Source organism: Pelmatolapia mariae, linkage group LG7, assembly GCF_036321145.2.
Source record: "Pelmatolapia mariae isolate MD_Pm_ZW linkage group LG7, Pm_UMD_F_2, whole genome shotgun sequence".
NCBI classification, from domain to species: domain Eukaryota; kingdom Metazoa; phylum Chordata; class Actinopteri; order Cichliformes; family Cichlidae; genus Pelmatolapia; species Pelmatolapia mariae.
In genome coordinates, this window is record NC_086233.1 from 2,839,071 (window position 1) to 2,852,822 (window position 13,752).

A 13,752-nucleotide genomic window follows, 5' to 3' on the forward strand; every position below is an offset into this window, starting at 1 on the left:
AGTGTAAGGAACTTTAAAAGTGTTTTTGTGAAAAGGTTTTCACAGTTTCTGTGCAGTCCTGTGAAAAACTGAATCATCTGAGACTCAGCTGGCAGGCTAAGTGTTAAAGTTCATGAAAGGCCCATTAGAAAAGGACTGAAGTACGGCTTTTTCAGAAGGGCTGCCAGGAGGAGGAAGCCTCTACGCTCTAAAGAAAAAACAACAGTCAGGTTTGCAAAGCTGCATCTGAACAAACCAGAAGACTTCTGGAAATATGTCCTTTGGACAAATAAAGCACATTATCCATGAAGCACAGCAGCATGTTTGAAGAGAATCAAGCACCTCACACCAACCGTCAGCACGGCGGTGGAGGCACCATGCGGTCACTATATATACAAAAGTATTCTACAGTCACATTTGAGGCCGTCTGTCCCACAGCTCCTGATGATCCTCAGCAGCAAATCTGCAACAGAACGTCTGAAAAAGAAAAGAATGGAGCTGCTGCAGCGGTCCAGTCCTGACCTCAGCCTGACTGAAAGCTTCAGAGAGCTGTGAGACTGATAAAGTCATACAGAAAACGATTACTTCTTGCTGAATCATGAGGTGTAATTAGTTTTTCACAGGGCTGCATATTACAAGGTTGCTGCCTTAAAAACCTTTCTTTTACGGTGCAGTTTTAGCTCCCGAGAGAAGCTTGTTAGAGTACTGTTGCATCACCTTCATTTTTAACTTCCACATCCTGGGTACTTGGTCCTAGTGCACATTTACCTCACAGTGTACTGACTTCACCTCATTGCATAGTGAGTTGATAGCATCTCCGCTACATAATAACAAGCTTGTTACGTTCCCTTAGAGTGACTTCTTTAGCTCAAAGTTAGCTGTTGCAACTTTGAGTTTTGTTACACCAGCAACAATATCCTCGAAAGGCCTCACCACCATAACTGTGTCTCCACCTGTGTGTCTCCAACCGTTTCACTAGCGTACAGCTGCATGTCCCATCATCTGCAGTGAGAGTAAGACAGAAAATCCCCCCCGTGTCATAGATTTGCTTTATTTCCTTTGTGAAAACAAAAATAAGAGAAAAAATTTGTGATATTTTTAGAGGAATTATTTCTTTTAGGTGATTAACATCATTAACTAACATCATTCATTTGGCATTTGTCAGCATCATCAGTGAAAGTTGTGCCAACAGTGGAGATGTTACTGCACCATCCTGGTAGGTGTTTACTGGATCTTTGTAACATCTGTGTAACAGCGAAGCGTGTCGAAGTTACATGCAGAAGTTACAGTAGGTTGCAGTTAGCTGCAGTACCAGCAGAGGGAGCTCTTTTATTTTAAGCCAATATGAAAATAATAAGTTTAAACAGACTTTACTAACACAAGTAAATACATATTAGCCACCTAGCTTAATCGTTCCTGGCATAGAAGGACCCTGGAATGTATTTCATACCTTCCTTGATCACTAGCGATTTCTTGGCTTTAAATGTATCATCTCCCCCTGCAGGTAGGCTACTTGGACCGGCGTGTCTGTTACGTGCTTCCCCGTGAAATTAGGTTGCTTGGAGACATTGTTTGGCGTGACACTAACAACAACAAAAAAGAATAACAAACAAAAGCTTTCAAGCTTGTCTAAGTTTGCACTACGTCAGGGGTGGGCAATTCCAGGCCCCGAGGGCCGGTGTCCTGCAGGTTTTAGATCTCACCTTGGGTCAACACACCTGAATCACATGATTAGTTCGTTACCAGGCCTCTGGAGAACTTCAGGACATGTTGAGGAGCTAATTTAGCCATTTAAATCAGCTGTGTTGGTTCAAGGACACATCTAAAACCTGCAGGGACACCGGCCCTCGAGCCCTGGAGTTGCCCACCCCTGCACTACGTCATGCACACCAACAAACCTCATGCTTCTCATGTCTTATACTGACCACACCCTCCCAGTTTGGTCATTTCTCTGATGTGTCAGTGATGCTGCCCTGCAGCCCAGGCATGCAAACTCTAATTGTAGTTTGCTTCTTAAATTAAAATGTCATTTTAAAGCTTTTGAGGATAATGGTATGTAGATGTTGTCTGTCCGTCTGCAGGCATCTTGAGTTAAAACTGACAGACATAACCTTTACTGGTATGCAGGACTGAGAAAATTGTGATAAAAATCTAATCAAATTGAAAGCGAACTGATTTTGGACTGTTTATAGACTGTATTTTCAAGATGGCCACAGCAACCGTCACTTCACACAGGGATTTCTGGAGGCTTGGGGTTTACACTTTGACCTTTTTTTTTGAGTTAGAAGTAGACACTAGATGAGCGCGTAATGGCGTACAGGTGCAACACACAGGTACACACATATGCCTGCTAGTCGAGTTTCAGGACTGGAATTAGCAGAGTGCTAGCTGCTACAGCTGCCTGGACCAGCACACATGCCACTCAAAGCAGCTCATCCCTAACTTAACACAGTTGTTAGGAAGGGGGAAATGTTCGGCAGAGGTCAGTTTTTTTATACTAGTCTGCAAACATGCATATTCGTGCTGTAAGTCCGGGCATTTAACTGTGGGGATCTGTGGCTGACTCACTTTGGAGTCAGCCTCAAGAGGCAGCTAGAGAAACTGCAGCTTTTTGCACTTTGCAACATGAGTGCTTAAGTAATAATGTACATGGGTTGAAATGTCAACACACTGACCGGAGTTGCAGCATGTGTGATCTCAACTTCCACTTCCTTTTGTCTTCTGCTGCCTTTCTGTTAGCACACAAATGAGATGAAGATATGAAAAAGCAAAGCAAAAATAGAAATGGCGCCAGATGTGGAGTTTGGACGTGGACCCACTCATCAGAAAAGACGTGGGTGAGGTCAGCTTCCCATTTCAGGCTAAAGTAGAATCCAGATATAGTGAAAGAATTAACGTGTCGTCACACGGCTCAGAACACGGACATTCCTGTGCAGTGACCTGGATTCAAGTGAAGCGATAAAGTCTGAAAACTGGGATGAGATGTAAATGAGTGATTTCTGTTGTTTGTCATCACCGCCGTGTCAGCCAGAACGGTCTGAGGCGACATGTGGCTATCGGAAGTCTCCCAAAGCAGCCAGATGACTGTAAGACACGCAGAACTACCACAAACCACACGGTCATGTTGCTATAGTCGTTTTGCTTCACCGGCTATGTATCATGCAGATATTTTGCATCTCCTAGTAGTTGTTTTGTGACTCTTACTGGTTGTGTTATATCTGTTTATGGCCAATTTGCATCTCTTTATATCTTTGTAGTCATTTTTGTACTTACTTCTTTTCCTGAAAAAGAAGTAAAAGTTCACACTATATGGCTCGTTGTCCTGGGCAGTAATCCACACGTGCATTTATTCACTGTTTTCAGATCAAGTATGTACATTTATTATTTTTTCTTAATCGTATGTGTTAGTAAAAAGCATCATACATTTCTTGTTTGAAGAAGGGACACATCAGTAGGGATTCTGAATAGACTCTAAATATCTGTTTCGCCTCTTTGTGAAACTGTTGTGTAGTTCAAAACTATTTTTAGGCTCTTGTGTTGTGTCATTGTCATTGAGGGTCTTTATTTCCTATCAAGTATTCTCGTTACCCGCGGATCTGCTCTGTGTTTTCCTTGCACCCCCTTCGTGCCACTCCTAAACCGAGGGGTTCCACAGAGTTCAATCCTGGGTCCATTATTATTGTCTTTACATTAGTCTTTTTTATTATCACTTTGAAAAACACTTACTTACAATAAGCTCATTTACAGAAATGGCTCACAAAAAAATTGTACTGTATGAACCTGTTAATAAATATAAGGAATAAAAGGAATACAGAAGAGTAAAAACAAAGGAAACAATAAATGTCTTTAAAAACGATTTAATGAAACAGAACTGGGATGAAGTGTTCAGAAACAGGATGCGAACGGTGCTTATGATGAATTGCTTAGAATATTTACATTATTGTATAATACAAACTGTCCAATAAAGCAATATAGTAGAAAACATAAATATACAGACTGTCCACAGATAACAAAGGGTCTGTAAAAGAAGGAAAAATGCACTATACAGAGATTTCTTAAGAAAGAGAACCAAAGATACTGAAATTAGATATGAAAGATATAAAAATAAGTTAATGAATATACTTAAATATAGTAAGAAGGAATTAGATAATAATAGAAATAATATTAAAAGAAAAAAGTTTTTTAAATTGTCAAAAAATGTAAAAATCAGAAATCCTTGGATTGTAATGATATTGATATTCATTGAGGGTATTTTAAAACCATTTACTTACGTCTGTAATTTATCATTTCAAACTAGTCGATTTTCAGACCGAATGAAAACAAAAAGTTATAGCTCGGGCAACAAACACCATTTCACAAACTACAGGCCTGCCTCTTTACCTCAGTTCTCAAAAATACTTGAAAAACTGTTTAACAACCGACTGGAAAAACGTATAGACAAACTACTCACCGAGCGTGGGTACGGCTTCAGATGAAGAAGATCAACATCATTGGCACTATTAGATTCAACAGAATACATCACAAATTCCACAGACAAAAATCAATATGTGGCTGGGTTGTTCATAATCTTGAGAAAAGCATTTGACCCTATAGATTATGATATATTAATAAGAAAACTGGAACTTTATGGTGCCAGAGGCGTCGTTTTAAACTGGGTTCTGAATTATATAAGAGACAGGAAGCAGTTTGTGAAATGAAATGGTTATTGCTCTTTATGTATGGACATTGCTTGTGGTGTACCCCAGGGCTCAGTTTTGGGCCCATAATTCTTTAACTTATACATCAATGACACTTTTAAAGTGTTCAAAGTATTAAAAATGTCACTCTTTGCTGATGATACAAACATTTTCTGCTCTGGTGATGATCTGAGACAACTAACAAAATAAGTGAACTGAAGTTCTTTACAAAAACACATTGTCATTAAATTTGAATAAATAGCAGTAATAGCAGTACTGGTAATAGCAGTTTAAGTACAAATGTTAACATTCAAATAAATGAAGTTGATACTGAGTGAAAATACATTTCTTGAGGTAATAATAGATGAAAAACTTAACTGGAGAGAATAAGATATGATATATAAGATATAATCATTCCAAAGTCTCAAGAAGCATTGCAGTACTAGTAATACTATTGCAATGCTAGTTGCATTACTAGCATTGCAATACTAATCCAGTCTAATGCTGCTAGTATTAGACTGGACTTCATATTTTCCACTGTTCACTGGTTTCACCTTACATAAGCTATTGTGCAGAGGTCTGGGGCAATAACTAAAAAACAACATTACATTCACTGTTTACTCTTAAAAAAAGCAGTTGAATCATCCACACTGCAGGTTACAGGTTATATACACACTCACTACTCCTGCAGTCATAGTGAAATTCCAAACAGCACAAATTCTGTTCAAAGCAAAACAATAATGAACTACCAGGTCATATTCATATGTTCTTTTTGAGAGAAGGAAGTTATAACTTAAGGTGTTTTTGTAACTTCAAGCTGTGACTGTGTGTGATACCAGGAACAGTCTTTGTGTTTCTGTGCGTGGAGTGAAGCTGTAGACCAGTTTGAGTGTGGAGCTGAGGCAACGTCCAAACATAAAGCAGTTTAAAAAGAGTTATAAAGATGTGATCTTCATGAGTTATAAAGAAAGGAAAACGCTGAAATTCAGTGAATATCTCTGTTTAGCTTATGCTTACTGTATTATACAATTAACTTTTCAAAACTCTAGGTATTGTATTTGTTGTGTGGAGTCACAGTTTACTGCAGATTATATCAGTAAGGAAGCTGATTAAATGTTGACCGATAACTTCTGGCGAAGGGGTGGGATTAAATACGTGTGCACGTATCGAAATATTAGCTCTATTTTGTGTGGCATTTTTTTCTTCTTTCCGTTGCTAAATGAACTTCTGTCTATCTGTCTACATGATACAAACAAACAAACAAACAAACAAACAAACAGACAGACATTTTCAAATTAAAGACCTGCACATTTCAAAGTAAAACAGCAACCAAATGTATTGAATAAACACAACACGAGAGGTTTAACATTAATAATAAAACATGATTTTTTTTCCCTTTCATCATCGTATTTCGTAACTTAAATAAAGGCAGGATTGATTTAGTGATGCCTTCTGGAGTAAAGGATGATTTATGGAGCAGTAGGCGAGGTTTGTTTCTCGGTGAGCTTGTGGGAAAAACATACGCACTGCTTTAAAGGCTATTGCAGGATTCATAAATGTGTCACAACAGGGAGGATTTTACTCTAGTATGCACTAGCTGCAAGGTGCCTGTGATGACTGATGGATTAGTTGTTGTTTAAAATAGTCTCAGCCAGCAAAAACTCATGTTTCCACGTTTTTCCTAATTATTCAAAAGTCATGCTTCGGCTTTCTCCCTCCCTGTGTCAGCTGCAGAGATGGCTCGTTTGGGGCAGCAGGGCGAGATGACTGAGTACAGGAAGATCGTGATCAAGCGGGACCTGGAGATGGGCGTGGTCATGACGGTGTTTCGGCAGAAGGCAGAGCGGCTCACTGTGCAGGTCATCATGGAGACCCGTCAGGTGGCGTGGACACGTACCGCAGACAAGACTGATGGCGTCTGTAAGTATTTGAGTCTCAGTTGTACGACCTGAGGGTCCCACTGTTGTTTCCTCTTGTTGTCATACACCATGATGCTCCAGCTCAGAATCTGTCAGGTTTGGTTCAAAACTTTCAAAAATGGGTTCATCTGAAGCAGGATGTGACATGTTTTAAACCACACCATCCACACTCCTTTCTCTGTGACCTTATTTCCCGTTTCCTAGTATCTATATAGTGGATGTATGTAACCACGGTAACGTCCGCCAGTGTTTTAGGCATTTTAAAGCCACAGTGTTACCATTTTGGTCACTGCCTCATTTCTGTTTCTTTTCTTCCCTATGACTAATCACAACATCCCTATAAAAATAAATATCAAACCACACCTCTGGCCAAAAAGTCAGGAGGCACATTAGTGTATCGGAGGTACCACAGCACATAGAACAGTACCTGTTATCTTGGGGCTCCTGCACTTCACTGCTCATTGTGTAGTTTTGAATATCAGCTTCATGAAGCTTCAGAGATGACTGTGGCTAAAAAAGGAAGTTAACCATACATCATATAATCCAACCAGTTTATAAAACAATGTGCATGTTTTGTCTAAATTTCTCCTTGATGGTGTGATTTCACTTTATTATTATAAATGCATTTGGGGTATTTTAACCTTTATTTGATGGGACAGTGGAGAAAGACACAGAACATAGCCTCGAATCCTTATGGCATATGGGTCACCTGCTGAACACAGGGTGATTCTACTTTAAAAAGGAAATAAAAAATGAGTTTATCATATCTGTGCACAGAGGCCTGATATCTCATCACATGGCTCTGGGAAAAAGATGTGTTAATTATCCTGTTTGTGCGATATAATTGGTAAATGGGGTGGCTGTAACTGAGGTGGTCAGCTACTAAGTGCAAAGTTGGTGGTTCGAACCCAGTCTGCTCCAGTCTGCATGCCAAATATCCTTGGGCAAGATACTATGTGCACAGAAGCTCTACCCCCTGTTTATAGTAGGTTTGATAAAGGGGAGGATGAACTGAGGGGCCCAGTGTTATTCCAAATCAAACACTGCTACTTTAGTAAAGTTTATGAATAAAATCTAAGTTTGGAAATATGCATTACAGGTCTCCTTCAGTAATGATGATGGTCGTATAGTTAAATCACATCCTTTAAAAACTGTAGCTGCTATAAAGAAACACGTGTGCTGCGTTTCAGTGGACCTGTCTGAGATCCGAGAGATCCGTCCGGGAAGGAACTCCAAGGACTTTGAACGCTTCAAAGATGGGAAGGACAAGCACGATGAGAGCACCTGCTTCACCATCTTTTACGGCTCCCAGTTTGTTCTCAGCACCCTCAGTCTGGGAGGTGAAGCTTTATGGATGTTTCATGCAGTGTTTATAACAGAATTTAGTAGCATCAGAAATATTTATCTGCTGCTCAACAAACTCGTAGTTGCCAAGTGGATTTGCGTGATGTATTTGCATCTTCTTTTCATTTCCCACGCTTGCTGTTAAGTTCTTTTGAAGCTTTTCAATGCATAAGTGCACCTGTTGCTCCAGGAAGTGCCTAGTGCAGGCTAATTTGTTTTAGGGGTAAACAGTAGTTTTGGTGTTACCTATGTAATATAACCAAATCCACTGGTGTTTTCACAAACACATCTTTGAGTAATGTGTCTTTTTTTTCTCATTGTGCAGCTGATTCTGTGGATGAGGCGCAGAAATGGCTGGTGGGACTTGAAATGCTGAGGGAGGAGACTCGGGCATCACCAACCCCGGTGCTCATAGAGAGGTAGCCATGCATGCTGCAGTGTTTTCATCACCTCAGACACTGACATTTATTCAATTCAATTCAATTCAATTTTATTTATATAGCGCCAAATCACAACAAAAGTCGCCTCAAGGCGCTTTATATTGTACAGTAGATAGCACAATATTAAATACAGAGAAAAACCCAACAATCATATCATATGACCCCCTATGAGCAAGCACTTTGGCGACAGTGGGAAGGAAAAACTCCCTTTTAGTAGGACAAAACCTCCGGCAGAACCAGGCTCAGGGAGGGGCGGGGCCATCTGCTGCGACCGGTTGGGGTGAAAGAAGGAAAACAGGATAAAGACATGCTGTGGAAGAGAGACAGAGATTAATAACAGATATGAAATTCAAACTGTGAAGATGTCCTCCAACCATAGCTGCCTCGAATTTAAAGCAAAACATTACCCTAAGGTAGAGGTGTCAAACATGTGGCCTGGGGGCCAGAACTGGCCTGGAAAAGACCAGCCTGCCAGACAGCTTTGGAAAATGTAAAAGATGGCAGAAAGTTTTGGACTTTTAACTGTATTTTTATACGTTTTGCAGCTTTTCCTGCTGATAAACACCTCCCCCAAGCCATTTCATTTGACACTGAAGTATTTAAGTGACAGATAAACATTTAAATGACAGAAAAGTTCCTGTGTTTCACTGTCTACTATATAAATTGTGGTTTTAAAAAAAGAAAATTATTTTTGCAAATACAGCACATTGTGTCAGTGAGCTACCAGAAACCTTATCATGTAGAAAAACTGAGAGGTGCTGCACTTCTTTATCTTATATTAAGATATTTCAGGGATTAAATGTGCAGTTAAGCAACTTTAGAGTGACAGAATGTGAAGTTTCACTTGTTCGGCCCACTTAACTTAACAAAGTGGGCTCTAAAAGTAAAAATGTGAACTGTTTGAGGTCTTTGTTTTTCCATGATCTAAACATAAACCTACACTTTTATCAAGTCTTTGCTTTAAAATGTTACATTGTACATACTATTAGGATGCACCTAACAGTATGAGTCATGCAAACACCTACAGACACACACAGACACCCAGCTGTGTTTCCATGACTTAACAGGACACACACACACACACACACACACACACACACACACACACACACACACACACACACACACACACACACACACACACACACACACACACACTTCCATAGTTATTTGTGGCTGTGCTGCTCCGATCATTGATCTCTCTGTGTTATTGCCCCTCCAGCTGGCTGAGGAAGCAGATGTATTCTGTTAATCAGACCAAGACAAACAGGTATGCTGAATATAAAGATTACCTACTAACTGTTTAGTTTATGATACTTACTAATAATTTTTTTTACAAAATGAATCCAGTGGTTTTACCAGTGTGCTGCAGCCCCGAGCTCTGGTCCCACCAGTATTAGCGCCTGTTTGCCTTCAGCCACCTCTGCTGTGTTTAATATGGATTCTTTAAAAATGAACAGAAGCTAATTATTCCAGCTGGCTATATTTAACATGTAGCTAGATGTCTCGAGCTGAAGAGTTAGTGAAGCAACAAACTGTGGAGAGAGCATGCTCAGTTCCTGAGACTCTGTGGTCCACGCCCTCCTGTGTGCTCAGAGCGTTTTTTAAATTACTGAATGTCCAAACTATCGTATGGAACACATAAACCACATAAACAGCACTTGAATGTGTTCGTCATGTAACAGGATGAGAAATTAATTGGAACAAAGTTGAAATCACGGCTAGAACAGGACATAAGTCTGGTAAACCTGTTCTACATGGTGATCTGACCCTTTAAAGTTTACCCATAATGCACTTAGCGATGCGAGTTTCTGTTACTCTGCAATGCGTCACAGATAGTACTACCCTGTGTTACTGATGCTGCGCCTTTCAACCCTGGAAACTTTAAAATTTCATGTGGATGTGATCTGGATCTCAGAATAATTTCACGTTGCGTAAACTTATAAAAAATCTGTTCTACACCTGATGTTAAATGGTCTTTTTTCTGCACACAGGAAAGTGTCTGAACATGCTATAACCAGTAATAATAAATGGTTTCCAGTCTGATCACACTGGGTTTTTTGTCTCATATCTAGCATCTCCTTGAAGGAACTGAAGGCACTGCTACCTTTGATGAACTACAAGGCCCCGAGCTCTCGCACTTTGAAAGAAAAATTCCAGGTATTTTCACTTTGCGGCTGCCTTTTTAAAAACATAGTTAAACCCCCTCAGAACACAAAACAGTCGTCTGCAGCTGCTCCCGTCAGCTTGATCACAGCTTTCATGCTCTGCTTTCACAGGAAGTGGGCTCGAAGAAAGATCGCCTGGACTTTGAGCAGTTTCACAAATTTTACAAGCTTCTCATGTTTGAGCAGAATGAGGTTGGTATGAATGAATGACATTACATAATATCACCAGACACGGGTTCTTGTTTTTCTAGCCCTTTCATTCATGCTGGGTTTGTTTTTTCTCAGGTTCTTGACGAGTTCAAGAAAGAATCCTGCGCCTTCATTCTGGGGTGAGATCCCGTTTCCTCTCGTGTAAATAATAGCGATCTGATGAAGGATGCTCGTGTGAATGTGTGTTCCCTCTCTCTTCCGTCCTGCAGTAACACAGACAAACCGGATGCCTCGGCCGTTCTCCTGCACGATTTCCAACGATTTCTCATCTATCAGCAACAGGTAAACAAGCTACAAGGAATAACGAGCATGTCGGACAAGCCGTGACTATATTTAGGGTGAGGATTATGCAGGAAGCAGACATGGAGCAGACCTGGAATTCCAGAATTTGGAAACTTTGAAGATGGAAAAGAGCCAAACTGCTAAAACAGGAAACAGATTATATATAACCAATCATACTGCAGCCAGCACACGTCCAGGACCAGCTGAGTGGTGGAATTCATCTTTTTTTTCACTGTCATAGCAAAGATATGGGTAAATGTACTTCTATTTATTATAATTATAACTAGTGTGGCGTTGGTTTATTTGTCTGGTGTGATGAACAGGGATACTGTACATGTCTTGATGGGTACTTAAGCGAAGCTGTAATGTTTTTAAGCAGTGCACATGTGTGTGAGAACGACAGGGATAAAAACATTTAAACGTTATTTGGAGGCAAAGTCAACAAAACTTCTGAAGCTTTTAGAATTTTTCTGGTGATTCTATGCATGCAGCCTTTAGACATATATAGACTCATGAACGTCTCTCCACGTAAGGGCTTTAAAATAATTGCCTGGATTCATCCTAACATGCCTGCTGCGGTCTTTGGTTAAAGTTACACCCACTTAAACGACATATATGTCATCATTTGTCATGGTCCTGGGTCATCTTACCCAGAGTTTGGGTTATTGAAATATTTTTCTTTTTCAATATTGTTTCATGTATTTCCTCTTTGAGTGTATTTATGCCTGATACTAGTTTCCGAGTTTATTCAGACTTTAGTTCTCCCCTCTGTTCTGTCCTCTTGTGTCAGTCCTCCTGTATTAAGTTCATTCTTGTGTCTGTGTTCTCTCACTTCCTGTTTTATTTTGATAGTTAGCCATTCCTTGTGCTTTGCTTTCAGTTTTGCTTCCCTTGTCTCGTCCTCTCATTACTTCCTGCTGTGTTCCCCACCTGTTTACACTTGTCTCATCACCTCTTGTTGCTCCTGGATTGCTGGGCGTTTATCAATACGCGTACTTGTGCGTACTTGCGTTCTCGTGTACTCGTGATACGTCATCAGTCAGAGACCAAGTACTGTTCCAATTCGAAGTACGCATCAAGCCGATAACGCGAAAAAGTCCCGGATGTGTTCTCGATCCGCCCGTGTTATCGAGCATGCATCGGTGTAGACTTGGTACAGCTATATATCCCAGAATGCATTTCGTCCAAAACTCAACAGCGGACTCCCGGCACATCGTCTCCCCCCCCCCCCCCCCCCCCCCCCCCCTCCCCTCCCCGCCCGCGGGCGGTCTTCTCACTACTCAGGTTAAATAAACTCCAGCAGCTGTCTATAGTATTGAGTGTCCACTAGAATAGAAATAAAAGCGTTCTAACATCTCACCTGCTTGTTTTTATTAAGGTATGTACACGTATGTACATGTACACTATTTTTATTAATAGAGGTTTCACTACTGAGGTTAAAAATGATATATAAGTCACTTAGATCACTTCTAAATGTTAATGTTTGGTTTATTTCAGTGTTTTATTTGTTCCTGAGTAAACCGGTTTGGCTGTGATTAAAGTTAAGCTTCATAACATGTTACTCACAGTTAAATTAGGAGGGGACGGCAGTAAAAACTCCGGACCTGTGACATCATCACGTACGCTGGTACAAATCACGAGTCCGTGCTCGCGTACTTGAGAATTGAGAGACGGCCCACGAGTCTGTGCTCGCGTTCTCGGCGGGTACGTACTCCCGTGCGTTCTCGGCGAGTACGTACTCACCGAGCACGCGAGTACGTACTCGCGTACTTGGGCATTGATAAACGGCCTTTGTTTCCTGATTTCAGCCTTCAGGGTCACCTGGTCCAGCTCTAACTATATGCTTTACCAAAAAGGAAAGTTTGAATCTTAAAAGTAGAGATAGTGTCTGTCTCCTGAATCCAAACTGGAAGCTGGTTTCACAGAAGAGGGGCCTGAAAACTGAAGGCTCTGCCTCTCATTCTACTTTTAAATACTCTAGGAACAACAAGTAAGCCTGCAGTGTGAGAGCGAAGTGCTCTAATAGGGTGGTACTATGATCAGGGGTGCACATAAGTGGTTCGCAGGTGCGCATTCTCCTCAAGATGTCGAAGAAGCAAGCTCCTTTAAGCAATTACTTTGGTGTTTTTCCACCTCCAAAGAAATGTCAGAAGGAGTCCGAACCGCAAAAGAAGCGCGTATTCTCGGAAAAGTGGTTGCAGGAGGTGAGCTGGCTTCAAACAAATGATGAACGCACAGAGATGTGGTGCAGTATATGCTGTGAAAATCCCACTCTAGCGGACAAAAACAGTGCCTTTTATATGTACACAAATGCACATTGCAACTTCTTATCTGGTGCGCATCTTTTATTTTGACAGCGAATGCGCACCTGCGGGCCACTTATGTGCACCCCTGACTATGATATCAGGTCACCAGCGACTCGTCCAGGGGTAAGGTTGGGGTTTCTAAACGGGCACATTTTCAGAAACTAGAAAATGTTACTTTCATTTTTACTTTCATTTCGGCATTACAGATTTTCTCATAAAAAGATTTCCAGACTAGCAAAGGTTACCCCCAACAAGTCACCAGTGAGCTGGCGGATGATGGAAGGTTAGCTTATTTTCAGTTCTTATTTATAAGGAAGGGGAACAGTGATATGATATCATTCATTATGTGAGGACACAATAATATTGACTTCCTCACTGTGCAGAGAAGTTTATCTTGTTTTGTTGCCCTGTTTTAGCCCTGCAGCTGT

General features: G+C 40.7%; 1 protein-coding gene across 1 annotated transcript in view; it reads left to right on the forward strand.

Annotated features, from left to right (window-relative positions):
- The window catches only part of plcg2 (phospholipase C, gamma 2), a 44,605-nt gene that overhangs the window by 8,247 nt on the left and 22,606 nt on the right, over nucleotides 1-13,752 (forward strand). The window contains exons 2-9 of the mRNA XM_063477568.1: nucleotides 6,384-6,575; nucleotides 7,765-7,914; nucleotides 8,244-8,337; nucleotides 9,581-9,628; nucleotides 10,434-10,518; nucleotides 10,638-10,718; nucleotides 10,812-10,855; nucleotides 10,946-11,018. Coding sequence (XP_063333638.1) covers nucleotides 6,392-6,575; nucleotides 7,765-7,914; nucleotides 8,244-8,337; nucleotides 9,581-9,628; nucleotides 10,434-10,518; nucleotides 10,638-10,718; nucleotides 10,812-10,855; nucleotides 10,946-11,018 — 759 coding nt within the window. The 5' untranslated portion in view covers nucleotides 6,384-6,391. The remainder of the gene's footprint in view (nucleotides 1-6,383; nucleotides 6,576-7,764; nucleotides 7,915-8,243; nucleotides 8,338-9,580; nucleotides 9,629-10,433; nucleotides 10,519-10,637; nucleotides 10,719-10,811; nucleotides 10,856-10,945; nucleotides 11,019-13,752) is intronic.